Source organism: Balaenoptera ricei, chromosome 6 (assembly GCF_028023285.1).
Source record: "Balaenoptera ricei isolate mBalRic1 chromosome 6, mBalRic1.hap2, whole genome shotgun sequence".
NCBI lineage: Eukaryota > Metazoa > Chordata > Mammalia > Artiodactyla > Balaenopteridae > Balaenoptera > Balaenoptera ricei.
In genome coordinates, this window is record NC_082644.1 from 118,916,208 (window position 1) to 118,930,818 (window position 14,611).

A 14,611-nucleotide genomic window follows, 5' to 3' on the forward strand; every position below is an offset into this window, starting at 1 on the left:
AAGAGTGTTCCAGGCTGGGAGCAAATCCAGAGGCCCTGAACTTGGTTGCTGGAGGAACTGAAAGAAGGCCAGGGTAGCGGGAGCACCGTGAGTGACGGGGACAGAGGTAAGGGGTGAAGTCAGGGGTTGGCAGGGGCTCTGTGGTGCGGAGTCTAATGCACATTGAACTTAGGTGGAGGTTAGAGGTAGAAGAAGCCCTGAAGATCTATTCCGATTCTCCCATTTCCACTGAGTCCGAAAGAAACTTAGCTTATGATTAAAAGTAAAGCTTTAAGCAGGCCATCAAGTCGAGGCCAGTATACATGCCACTCAAACTTTTAGTCTTACTGCATAGTGAACACAATCACACCAGCAAAGAGATTTCTCATGGAATCCTGTAACAACCCCCTGTTGTAGGAAATCTTTATTAGGTAATATCAGCCTTACTTTGTGGATGAGAAAACTAGGGCTTCATGTAACTTGTCACAGGGAAACTTGTGTGGCCCCAGCTAGGATTCAAACCTGTGATCTTTCCACTACTCCAGTATCCTGTGCCTTGCTGCACCACCTGACTTCCTCTGTGTGAGCTGCCAAGCAGCTTTGATTAAAAAGCGCACAACGTGCATTTATGTGAAAGTGAAGCAGACTAGAGAAACCATAAAGCGTACATCATACGCCTGTCACCACCCAAGGGCCGCTTCAGGCCTTGGATGGACAGTTGGAGGTCTGTCTGATTTGCTCTGGAAAGGCAGTGCTGGTGTTGTCCACTGTTGCTGTGCAAGGCCTTGAAGTGCACCTTTGTTGTCTGTGCAACTTCTCTGTGGTGAACCCCTTACCCAGAGCCTTGTGGATATTTGCACATTTAATGAAGATGATAATGATGGGTGAATGACCCCACTAAAGGCTGGAACTAGAAGGCAGACTAGGGATCACCCAGGCTAGTGGTTCCCAAAACACTGCACCAATCACTCGGGAAGCTCTTAAAAAGTGCAGATTTCCAACTTAGCATACAGACTGCATATCAGGCACCATTATTGTATCACATTAAAATCCATAGACATAATAGCATTGTAGTTCTGTATGAGAATGTCCTTGTTCTTGGCAGATACATGTATTTAGGGTCAAATATGATAATGTCTGCAGATCTTTTCAAAATGGTTTAGCAATGTGTGTGTGTGCATGTTCACACACACACACACAGAAAGTAAATGTGGCAAATACTAAGGACCAGTCAGTCTAGGTGAAGTCTATATGGGTTTTCATTGTACTCTTCTTTCACAGTTTCCATAGCTTTGAATTTAAAAAAAAATCCAAAGGGGAAGAAGGATTAAAATGCAGATTCTCAGATCCCATTTCCAGATATTCTGATTCAGTGAATCTGTATTTTTCAACTTCCCTTTATTCTGTTGCACAAAGTAGGGTACCATTGATTTCATTCAACTCTAGACTTTTCCCCCTACCCATTTCACAGAAGAAAACACTGAGGACCCAAAAGGTGACTAATTTGAGATCACCCAGTGGATTAGCAGTAATATCAGGCCTGGAATGCGGATTTCTATTTCATTCTGAAACACGTAGTAACGCTCTGCCCCGGGCTGTGTGTGTGTGCGTGTGTGTGTGTCGCTGGGAGAAGTGGGAAGGGGCGGCGAGAGGGGTCGGGGTAAGTGGTGGGGGGGTGTGTGTGTGTGTCTTTGACTTGGAAGTCAAGTGTAAACGGCCTTCTAGAACTCCGTCGCTTTTAACACAGCCCAGTGGTAATTCTTGGGTTTTTCTCAGGTCTACTTAAGAAAACTCGAAACACGTCCACTTAGGTGGCCGCCAAAAAGTTTCCTGAAAGTAAATCGACCAGCCCTGTTCCAGTGCCGTTGGCGTCCTGTCGCCATGGAAACGGACGGTTCCATTCTTCCTCAAGGGGTGGTCTTGATTTTCTCTCCTTTTCGAATCCGCAGCGCGGCGCCCAGAAGACGCTCTCAGGAACCAGAGGGGCTTATGTAGGTCTCAGCGCTCCTTGCAACGAGCGGGCGGCGCGAGGTGGGCGCGCCTCGCTCCGGAGGGAGCCCGGCGTCCGGTGTCCACCCCGGGGTCCGGGTGGTGCGTCCCGGGACTGGCGGAGGGCCCCTCCGAGTTCCGCACCGGCCCCCCACCGGGGAAGCGCGCTGGATCCAGCCGGCTGGCCGACTCCCCGCGACCCCCAGGATGCCAGAGGCCAGGAACTCCTGCCACGACCTCACGCGATGGAAGAAGAAGCCGCCGGTGCGCCGCACGGTCAGCCAGATCTGCCCGCCCCCGCGGCGGCCCCTGACCGTGGCCGACATCCAACCGGGCATGGAGAACGAGAGGCTGGGGGTCGTGCGGGATTCCATGTTTCAGAACCCGCTCATCGTCAAGGTGAGCCCTCCCCACGCCCATCACCCTCTTGCGCTCGTCCCCTCACTGGGCACCCACGCGGCTGGGGGTTTCCACGCGTCCTGCCCCGGCCCCACCGCCCCGCTCCGAGCGCGGCACTGGGAGCTCCAGCTCTGGTCCAGACAGGCCTGGACCCCCGGGCGGTCACGGGCAGGCCGCATCGCCTCGCTGAGCCTCAGTTTCCTCATCCTCAAAGTGGGATGATAATGGCACTCATTAAAGGGAGTGATTGGGAAGATTGCATAAGGTAATCCCTGCGAGACCCCTGACACGCGGTAAGCCCTCCACGTTGGCGGCTATTTGCATATGTATTCACGCAGGGTGAACCCACCGGGTGACAGACAGGCAGCAGCACCCAGACTGCGTCCTTACCACCTGCCAGCCCTCGCAGGGTGCAGGCCGCCTCTCCCGATTCCCCTGCACGCCTGGGCTGCTGTTATGTAGCAAGTGTTCTGTATGTCTCTTGAAAGCATCACTTCACACGTTAATTTTCACCCAATCATACTCTTAACCAGAATTATGACCCTAAGAGACAAAAAGCGCGAATCTCTGCCCCAGGGGTCCCACAGGCACAAACGAGCGAGGGAGCCGCGGTTTCCAACTAGATCGCCTCCTCTTTGATCGCACGCTCCCTTACATTAGTCACGTTTCGGGACTGGTAATCACCCAACGCTGGCGTGGCATCAACGCGCCTTTCCGGGGCCCCAGGAAAGGTCAAGTTGAAGTTTGGCGCTTGGGAAGCTGGTCATGGAGCAATTTTACCATGCGCCACTGGAGGGCAGTGTGCCTTTAAAAATGCGCGCAGTTCCCCAGATTCCGGTGGTGGAAGGCGCAGGTAATAACCGTGGATTCAGTAACAATTATTTATCTGAACGCCAGGAGCTGTTTAGAGCCCAGAGGTTTTGGTTGTTGTTAGTTTTTTGTTTGTTTGTTTCGTACAGGGAACCTGGGCTTTCTTAACATCGTGGTAGAATTAGCTGAGTTAACTGGCTCCTATGAAAACACGGATTCTCTCCTCTTGCCCTACCCAGACTGTTTCCTGGGCCAGCAGCTGGGAGAAGCTGGCTTATCACACTAGGCACCCTTCCATCTAACACCTCCCCTTCCTAGGCCTCCCAAAGTGGAGCAAAGTCCTTCACTTATTTCTAGGTGAGAAGAGCCACTCTCAGAGGACAGATGGCACAGACAGATGGGGTTCACCACTCTGGGATCAAGGGGAGAATCAATTTCCCCGCCTCTGATCATTGCTTTTACTCAAGCAGTTACTGGTGGACCAACTCCTTCCTACTTAAATACAAAATGGACAGCGTAATGGAGTTATTCTCCATGGTGAATTAAGAGTGTGTAATGCCCACCCCAAGCTATGATATATCCATAGAGACACATACATACATATAGGTATATGCATAGATATATACACATTGTACATACACATACACTTTACATATATGTATGCACACATACACACATGTGTATGTACAATATACATGTGTTTAACATGTATAACATACATCTATAAGTAAAAATTTCCCCTCCCTTTTTTCCTTTTGCTCGTGCTGCATATCAAGAAGGACAGTATTTGGCCTCTGGATGGCACTAGCTGAACAGCTTCCAGATGAATTCAGTCCTAATTCCTGAACTTGAACTTTGGGTTGGAAAATGTGCAGGAGACACTGACCCACCACCGCGGGTTCTGTCTTCAGAGCATGAGACACAGAGCAGGGCTGCCCCGTCAGCGGTGACTCGGCTCAAGCAGCAGGGGGCGCCCTGGTGATCGTGCCCAGCTTGTCTCCTGTCAGGAAAGCAGGTCTTTCCTTCTTACTTTCCTCCCTCCAGTTCTTGATGGGCCGTCAGGTAGTTTCAGTAGCAGTTAAGATTATGTCCACATTTCAATACTGACCACCGCTACCAGATTTTTCTACTAAAATCTGGCCTAAGTAAAAGCTGCAGAAACATTGAGAGCAAGGAGTAACCTTGATTGTTACCTTCTCCAGACCCCTCCTTACACTGGGGACGCTGAGGCTGTCTGTGGTGGGTTCTTTGTGCAAGGTTCTGGCAGAGCCGGGGGTAGAAGCTATGTTCCACTGGCTCCCAGCCCAGCTTTACTTTTACCACTCCAAAAAGCTTCCTCTATTTTAAAGGAAATCTAAACTATGAAAAAAAACTTTGAGGTTTTCAGCTCTTTCAGAAAAGAAGATTGAAAGTATCCAAGATGGTAGAGCCTTTAAAAAAATCTTTTTAAAAATAATATATTGCTGAAATTTCTGTTGCGGCATGGCTTGTGGATTTCTTGACTGTGGCATGTCAGTTTCACAATCCCAGATTTTCAGACCCTCCTTTCTGTGCGAGTTCTCATTGTGTGCAGCAGAGGTGAGTGTGCCCTCTGCCTGGGGTGTCTGCAGGAGAATGATTGGAACTGAAGTATATTTTGGTTTTGTCTCAGTCTGAATCTGAAGGTTGCATCTGTATTGGGGGAACATAGCACCTTAGAAAGAGTCATTTACTCCCCCATATTGGGGAGTTGTTGCTCAGATTGTTTTCTCCAGTGAATAGGATCGGGATTTTTTTTTTTTTTCATTTAAAATGCAGACACACTGCCTGAACAAACACGACACTGCTGTTTCACACCCATGGAATTTACCGGGACGTACACACATCAGTTATTCAAGAACATGTCTGCAAGATGCCACCGTAACCAAGTGAAAAGTGAAAACCTCAGACATCCAAGCAGATATTTTATCAGCAAATGCTCAACAACTCTTTGCCTCATTTAAAACCAAGCCAACTGGCTATTGAGTGGAGCTGATTGAATCAGCTCCATGTTTTAATGTGGCCACAAGAAGATGTAAATGTTTTCCATTAGAAAGGGCATCTATTCTATTGTATAAAGTGACGTGTGTTTAGCCAGTTTTCCTTCAAATGTGACTCTCTGGGAAGAATAAAATTAAATAGAGAAAGAGCCAAGCTTCTCCCTGCTTGATTCTCATTTCCCCAGAACTCTGTGACTCAACAGAGGATCCTGCTACAATAGCCTTCAAGGCTCCTTCACAGAGCCTGTCAGGGTGCACCCTTCCTGCCATCGGAACTCGGCTGATATCCTGTCAATACAATTATGGGGAGAGACTGTTTGGTTTGCTCCACTGACAGCCTTGAATCTTCTGTCGCCCTGGAGAGGCAGGCTAGGTACAGGGGTGGAATTTATTGAATTGAGCATCCTTAGAGGGTGCAAATGATCACGGCACCCAATGTTTTTCATAATTTCTCGCCGACTTTGTTTTTCTTTGGGGCTTTATGTCACAAACAAGAAGCGTGTGCATTTGTAGGATAGAGCTATAGAATCACATCATTCTGGGGTTGGAAGGAGGCTTACAGCCATCTAGTCCAATTCCTTTTTTGAGGCTATTAAGACCCAGAGAGGGGAAGAGACTCGCCCAAGGCACTACCCTGACCTGGTCACAGAAGTGGGATGAGATTTATGTCACCTGACTTCCAGACGCATGCTCTTTGGCCGCGATACACAATTAGTTAATGAATGACAACCCAGATTGGTTATATCTGTACATCAGGCAGTCAAAAAAATGTTCATTGGTGAATCCGATTCCATTATTGTTTCACTCAACATTCCTTCCAGAGTGAACTCTACTAATTTCTTGGGATTTGTTGACAGCCAAGAAATATTTATTGAATGTTTACTGAGTACTCTGCACCATCCTAAGCTCTCTTGGGGTCATAGAAACAAGTTCAGAACTTAGCTCTTGCCCATAAGGAGTTAATTATTTAGCTGGGGAGACAGAATATCTATATATATCACTATATATATGTATTTCATATGTATGACATATATTGCTTAGCATAGCCCCTGCATCAAAGAAAGCTCTCAGGAAACATTAGCTCTTACTATTGTGCACACGCATGCGCACACACACACACACACACACACACACACACACAGATAATAAGACAAGCAATGTCATGGGTCACCCCCCTGTAAGTTTCAAGTTTCTGCACTCCCCGGAAAGGTTCAGATTTGGGGGGAGGAAACCTGGAGCAGGACTCAGGAGGCTTTATAAAGGAGCAGTCCTGAAACTGGACCTTGAAGGGTGAAAAGGTAGATTCTGATCAGGGGTGGAGATTGGGAGAAACTCAGCCCTCCGGGGCCAGATGACTCGACCCTCCTTAGATCCTAAGGGTTCATAGACTTTCACCCCAACCCGACTTCTGTTTCCTAAGACTCAACACCGCTGCTGGGATCCTTATCATCATCATCACGGGGAAGCATTTATTTAGAGCCAGCATGTCCAAACTGGATGCTCTACAAAATTAGGCAACCACACTCAACCGCACTAAGAGCCTAACATCTCTAAGAAATATTGATGCTGGTGAACATCGGCACGTAGGTAGAGACAAATGCAAAGAAGGTAGGCAGACAAACACACAGTCGGGCAAACAACCCAGCGTAGGTCAGTATTTTTATCATGTTTGAGGGAAATGGGAAAATGTTATATTCCGCTATGTATTGCAGAGAATAGGCCTTTGATTGCTCAGATCCTTTTACGTTCAATTTACAATGTAACTGGAGAAAATAAAACACAGGGAAGGGGGGCTGAAACTGAGCTGCCCATCTTAAGGACCCAGTCTCGGCAGGCTGGTGGGCAGCTTTCATTTTTCTAGGGAAAGCTACGGGGTTGTCGATCCCTGCAACTCTTTCTCTCTCGGTCCTTTTTTTCTTTTTTCTTCTTTTTAAATCAAAGCTTCCAGCTTCCTGGCGCCCAGGCACATCCTTCTGTGAGCAAGGGTGAGCAAGCAGGGGCTGCAGCAGTGCCCAGCCCCGTGGTCGGTTCAGAAAGGAGACCTGCTCCCTCCCAGGCTTTTTACCACCGACCCCCCGGGTGGGTGGGTGGGACAGATCTGCTGGAGGAGGGGCCCGCCTTCCTCTTTGTCCCTCTAAAAAAGGGGGGCTTTGGCTTTGAAACGTTAATGAAGACCTCAGAATGCGGGTTCCTCGGGGGATGAGCTCAGCCCCCTTCGGAACACTCCTCTCAGATCAGTGGCGGGAAGGCCGTTCCTCCAGGAAGAATTCTGAGTCCTGGCTGAACAAGTCAGCAGTGGCTTCCAGCACCTTCCAGAATCTTCCAGGCTCAAGTGCTGCTCATAGTAGAATTTAGGCCACTTTTCCTGTATTTGAAAGACAAAGTTTTCTTGATTTACGACTGGCCCTGTGGACAAAATTTCAACCCCCTATTTCTTTCTTTCTTTTTAAAAAATTTTATTTATTTATTTATTTTTAGCTGCATTGGGTCTTTGTTGCTGCGCGCGGGCTTTCTCTAGTTGCGGCGAGCGGGGGCTACTCTTCGTTGCAGTGCGCAGGCTTCTCATTGTGGTGGCTTCTCTTGTTGTCGAGCACGGGCTCTAGGTGCGTGGGCTTCAGTAGTTGTGGCACGCGGGCTCAGTAGTTGTGGCGCACAGGCTTAGTTGCTTCAAGGCGTGTGGGATCTTCCCGGACCAGGGCTCAAATCTGTGTCCCCTGCGTTGGCAGGCAGATTCTTAACCACTGTACCACCAGGGAATCCCCAAACCCCTATTTCTAATTGCAGTGGTTTTCAAGTCATTCACCTGTCTCTAGAAGCATCAAAGTTCTCGTAAAGTGTCTGATTCAAACTGCTTGTCAAGAAAATGCATCTTTGACTGTTTAAAAAGTATAATGGGAAGGAAACGCAATTAAAAGTGTTCTATATGAAATGCTAACAGTGGAGACCACCAGCTTGTTAGCAATGGTTTGAATTGGTTCATTTTGGGGCGTTGGTTCTGTCTTTGTGCTGGTCCTGCAGTGAATGTGTCACAGACCGAGAGGATTGGAACCAAGCTCAGACCCTGCTGGACTTGTAGGCTGGGTAAATCCGTTTCTGGAGGCCAGTGTGCAGAGTGATTGCTGTGGCCCTGGGAACCGGGCTCTGTTAAACCTCAGACACATCTGCTGGGCCATCGCTCCAGGACCCTCTGGCTGGCTGGGCAAAAAAGAAACAAAGGCACAGTCACAATCGTATTACATTTTGGTTGGTTTTAGCATATACTGTAAGTGTTGGGTGCTTCTTGTCTGACTTTTGTATTTGTTAAAAAAACAAAAACAAAAACAGGATGAGAGCATTTGTTGGTTGTTGATAACAACTCAACTTTAAATGAAATCGCCCCTTGACTCTCCTTTCAAGCTCCTGAATCCGTGTAAACGAAGACTGTGAAAACAATTCCAGGCTGCAGCTGGTGTTTTCATACCATCACAAAAGATACAGCAATAAGTTGGATAGCACAGGGAACTCTACTTAATGCACTGTGGTGACCTAAATGGGAAGGAGGTCCAAAAAAGAGGGGATATATGTATATGTATAGCTGATTTATTTTGCTGTACAGTAGAAACTAACACAACATTGTAAAGCAACTATACTCCAATAAAAATTAATTAGAAAAAATAAGTTGGTAGCCCAGGCAGATATAAAACTGCAGCCACCACACTGGAGACAAAGGCGGTGTAGATGTCAGGCCGTGGAGCCGGGCAGATCCCAGGGCACGTTCTGTCTCAGCCGCTTTCTTGCTGTGCCACGCGTGAGGTTATTTACCTTGGAGCCTCAGTTTCCTCTCTGTAAAATGGGCTGTTACAGTTGGCACCAGCCATGGGGGAGTTGTGAGGGTTCAATGAGATGACACAGGTGTGCCAGGCCCAGGAGGGCACTTAATACGTGGGCACTTTTGTTATTTTCCATTATCCTGCTTCTAACACTTACGTTCCTCAAGACAACCTTATTCTCATGAATCGACTTTAGGTAAATGTCCTAAATCTGAACTTATAAATGTATCATGAGACGAATCCACTCAAGGGCTTACTCTTTTTCCCCTTTGTGCTCTCGTTGAAAATTACTGTTGGCCCACCCCATCTCATGCTTCCTGAAACTGTGTGCCCTGAAGCAGATGGGTTCGCCCTGGCTAAGGGTGAAAACAATTCGGTTTCTAGCTCTCTTGAGGGTTCTTGGGCAAGTGGCTTAATGTCCGAGCCTGTTTCCTCATTCGTGAAGTATGGGTGCTAATAACTACCTTGTTTACTTCTCAAGGATGTAATGAAGACTGATTTAAATGAGACACTATCTTATGGAAGAGATTGTGACATTCTGGAAGTAGACCAGTGGTCCTCAATGGGGGCGGGGGAGCAATTTTGCTCCCCAGGGAACATCTGGCCATGTCCGGAGATGCTTTTGGTTATCACAACCGGAAGGGGGCTGCTACCAGCATCTAATGGGTAGAAGTCAAGGATGCTGTACCACAATGCACAGGATGCCTGCACCCCCCAAAAAAGGGAATCATCTCCCCAAATGCCAATAGTGCTGAGGCTGAGAGACTCTGGACCAGAAAAACATCAACATGTGGAGAATTCATTATTAGTTCATCCACGGTCCAGGGTCTCTTGAAAATGTAATACAAAGATTATAGAAATGAGATGGTTTAGTTTAATTGCTTCTCTATCCATTGTTTGCCTCTGTCCCCTGACTCCATTCATTTTATGGCCATTTTATTTTTTTTAATTAAAAAAAATTTATTTATTTATTGGCGTGCCATGCGTCTTGCGGGATCTTAGTTCTTCGACGAGGGATTGAACCCAGGCCCCCTGCAGTGGAAGCGTGGAGTCCTAACCACTGGACCTTTTATGGCCATTTTAAGTTCCCCCTTTTGAATCCGTTTCCTTTTCCTTAGTTCCAGGTTCCATACATTTGCTGGTTTCTGGCAGGGCTTATCTGTCTCCAGCCTCACCCACGTTGGAGTTTAAAAAAATAGAAAGCATTTCCAGCAATCCATCGAGTGAGACTCTATAATTCATCAGATAAACTGATTAGCGTAGGGGCTGGTTTGTTGAGTAATCACTGACCACCGCGCACAAGCTTTGTTTCCCTGGCACGTTACCTTCTGAGGGCTTGCTTTGGTTGTGTTTTTCTCAGCATGAACTCATTTAGGATTTAAAACGGAATTGATTTGGTCCAGCAAAAATTAAGCTCACAGTGGACCAGAGTCCCAGCCTAGCCCTTACACTCTCGTTGTGGAACGAAGTACAGCATTTCAGGGAAGCAAGTCAATGTGCTTTATAAAGAAAACAGCTGTATTTTTCCACCCAATAATTTAAAGGCACATCAGGGTTCGGTCAAGAAACTGACTGATGTGGGTCAATGAGCAGAAAGGTCAACATGAAGGACACACAGGGGGGAGAATAGCTCACCAAGAGCATTGTAGAAAACACATAATGAGCCAGAAAGAGGGGTCTTTTGATCTTTTATATGAACCAAACAATACATATTGGGGGGGGGGGACCAATGAACACAGAAGCGAACAAGATAAATTTCTTTGTGTGGATCAAAATCTTTTGTGTTTGTCCAGAGGAATGAAAGTGGAGAATCAGAAGTGCTTTGATTTCAAGGTACAACATTAGTGAAAGGCCACATCACTGCCAGGTGGCTGGCCATTTGGGACCAGTGGCACAGCATCCAAGCTGCCTCACCACATCAGAGAAAAAGCCCCAGCTAGCCGAAGCTCAGAGGCTGCAGCCTGCAAAGATGGGGGCGCCCCAAAAGACATGGAGAGAGGCGATCTTATGGCCATAGCATTGCAGTTGAGGGAACTGGAAAATTTGCTGGCAACTTTTTGGGTCAATTTTGCTGGACACTAGTCAGTCTGGCCATATTGCCACACTAAAATGCGATTTTAATGTTCCCGTTATGAATTCCATTCATATTTTCCCACTGTCTCCCAGAGATCTTTAAGAACAGAGACACTGACTTAAAATTCTTTTTTGATATGCATTAGAAACTATTAATGAACCCCTCAGTCAATGAGAAAATATTTATCACACACCTATAATGCACAAGGCGCTGGTGGAAACACAAGAGGTTTAAGAATTTGTTTCCAAGGAGTTTATGGAAGAACCAGACTTTGCACATTAAAACCACTAATAAAAGTTATCAAAGGCAGAAGGAGAGGTGCTGAGAGGCATATTTGGGAGTGAAGGTGGGAGCAGTGTTGGGGCACCCAGGGCAGCTTTTGCACCTGGGCTGGGGCTGCAGAGTGGGTTGGATTCCAGTGGCTGGAAAGGAGAGGAGGGGCGCCAGGGGAGGGGCTGGCCTGAGCAAAGGTCTGAAATGGACAAGAACAGACAACTCTAGGATTCTATGAGGAAAGCAGTGGCAGACGCATTCACTCACTTCTTGAATTAACAGAATTAACCGCTTGTGTACCAGACACAGAGCTTGGCACCAAGGATACGGGGGTAGACCAATCTGGGTGTAGGCTTTGCCCTCAAAGAACTTACAATCTCGTAGACAGAAACAGGCATCGAAACAAACAGCAAAGTGGTACAGATGTGGTGACGGCCGTCTGGATGGGATTCGTGCTCAGCGCTTGAGGGCAGCTGTGCCTGGATGGGAGGAGGCAAGGGGAGGTCTCCTAGACTGGATGGCTAGAGCTGAATCTTGACACCAAGATGAGTCAGGTGAGGTGGGGGCAGAGGTGGAGGCAGGTATTGTGTGGCCTGTAGCTTATGCAATTCAGGGATGTCTTTTTAAGAAACAGAGTACAGGGCATTCCCTGGTGGACCAGTGGTTAGGACTCTCACTTCTACTGCTGGGGCCCTGGTTCAATCTCTGGTCAGGGAACTAAGATCCTGCAAGCCGCATGGTGCGGCCAAAAACAAACAAACAAACAAACAAATAAAAAAAAAGAAACAGAGTACGAAATTAAAAATGATGTTGGAAATGAAGTCCAAGGCCTTGGAAGGGGCCCAGTACAAAGAGGGGCCCTGAAGCTTAAGCTTCATTAACTTCAGGGTAAATCCACTTTTGACTGGAGGAGAAAAAGCTTTCTAGGAAAAAGGATGTTCAGGGGGAGGTGGGAGGGGGAAAATGCACTGGATCGCCAGACTTGAGAGGCCTCGGTTCCTCTCTAGGCTGTGTGTCATCCATCCACCCATCCTTCCATCACCTATTCATGCATTCATTCATTCATTCATTCAGCACTGCACACTTCCCCTGGACCAGACACTTGAGGCCCCATGACCACAGTCATGAGCTCCCAGTCTCCTGCACACTCTTGTTGGCTCTGAAACCTTGCGCAAGTCCCTGGAATGTCCCAAAGCCTTGGTTTCTGCGCATCTGAATGGCTTTCGTCCTGAGAACTGCTGGGAGCCTACCCTTCATTTGCTTATTCGACCCTTTGCAAAATGTTTATCAAGGGGCTATTAGGCGCCAGGCAACATGCTGGACCTGGGGAGACCTCTGTGGACAAGAGAGCCTGAGTTCCTGCCTGCAGGCAGCTCAAAGCCCTGGTGAAGACAGACAATAGGGCAACTACCTCTTCCCTAGGGTTAAGCACTGTGGAGGCATCTGCGGTGCCGGGAGGCTATGCAAGTTCAAGTCCAAGGACGTGACATCTCAGCCCAATCTCCTGGGATGAGTAGAGTGGTCAGTTATGGCATGCTGGTGGGAGTGTGTGTGTGTCTGTGTTTGGAGGGGCAGTAGATAGAGACTGTTCCAGGCAAAATAAGAGGTTTTGTGCCTCCAAGGCAAGGAGGAACTTGGAATTCAGGAGGCTACAGTGAAGCACCAGCGGAGGCAAATGCTGAGAGGAGGCTGGGCAGAGAGTGAGGCCAGGTCCGGCGGGGCTCCCAGTTGGATCTGAGAGCTGCAGGGGCCAGAGCAAGTAGGATAAACGAGACAGAGAACAGAGGGCTGAGAGACAAGTCCAGAAATCAACAGTAGGTCTAAGTGCCAGCCCCTCCCTCCCAGTGTTGACGGGGACCAGGGTACCCACCCCTGGCTGCAGGGTGCTGCGGGTTGACTGGAGGCATCAGCAAGAGCCCTACTGTGCTGGCACGGGCACGTTCACTGCATCCTGGTCTCCTGCCAGGCTGCGTGTTTGGAGCACCACGGGCAGGACGAGCAGCGTGATGGTTTAGGGTTAGCGGCTGCGATTTGTTTACTTTCTGCAAGTTAAACAAGCCCCTGGTCTGTCATGCTCTGAATTTTCCCCAAGTCGTTTGAGGGAGCCTGCTGAGTTGATTCCGAGGGATCCCTTAGGACCGAGTGCCGGGCTTCGCGTCTGCCTTCAAAACCTTTATAAGTTGTCACTCAAGATGTTGCTCTCTCTCTAGGCACCCAGTGGGCATAAATTTGGAGGTTTAAGCAAGTCTTTCAGAAACTTCCCTTTTAAAAGGAAAGCGTCTGCCTGGGGCTTCTGAAAGCTCCATCTTTCCTTAGGCAGCCGCGTGCTCCTGGCGGCAGATCCTCCCAGGATCGCCTGGCAGGATGCTCGCGGGCCTGACTTCTCCTGGAGTGGGAGGGTGCCTGGAGGCTGAGGCCTGGAGTCTGAGTTTCCAGGAAGCTCCTGGCTGGTGACCCATTTGGCCAGCTGACACCCTCTCTGTGCCAGCCGACAGCAGCTGCCCTTCGTGGAGCCCGCTGTGTGCCAGGCACTGTGCTGACCCTTCTTAGGCATCACCTCCCTTAAACCTCTGCCACAATCCTAAGAGGCAGGATTGCTGTCGTTCCCATTTTACAGATGGAGAAACTGAGGCTTAGAGAAGCTACACAAGTTGCCCACAGTCATCCAGCACGTGTGTGGAGGAGCCAGGCTTCAAGCCAGGTCTGGGTCTCTGCAGCCTGAGGTCCTAACCACTGTGCAAATCAAAAGAACTTGGTGACACCAACAGTTCCCATTGCTGAATACCTGCTAAGTGCCAGACTTTTACATATATGATCTCAACTAGGCAAGGTCGGAGCTCAGAAAGACTCATAACATGCCCAAGGTCACACAGAGGGTGAATAGCAGAGTGGGGGCTTAGACTGTGGCTTGTATAAGTCCACAGCTTGTCATGGTCCTTATGCGTTATGCCCCACTGTCCATCACCCCAGAGACTCCTTTGTCCTGATGGGAGAGAAGAGTCTGGTCGATCTCCATCTCCATCTATCTAAAGGGTTAACTTCATCCAGAGGTGTACTTTCTGTTCTCAAGGAGCTTACATAGTTGGGCACATACGCCACACCAGGCATGCACACACACACACACACACACACACACACACACACACACACACACACAACACACACACACACCCCTAGACGTTGCTGTAGTTCTAAGGCTGAAACCTATAGGGCCAGTGCGGTTCAGACATACAAGACATACAAAACAGTTAGGAAGAGGG

At 48.3% G+C, this 14,611-nt stretch overlaps 1 protein-coding gene across 1 annotated transcript in view; it reads left to right on the forward strand.

Moving 5' to 3' along the window:
• Window positions 1-2,175: 2,175 nt before the first annotated feature.
• Window positions 2,176-14,611, forward strand: part of CFAP77 (cilia and flagella associated protein 77) — a 131,753-nt gene continuing 119,317 nt past the window's right edge. The window contains exon 1 of the mRNA XM_059925916.1: window positions 2,176-2,367. Coding sequence (XP_059781899.1) covers window positions 2,176-2,367 — 192 coding nt within the window. The remainder of the gene's footprint in view (window positions 2,368-14,611) is intronic.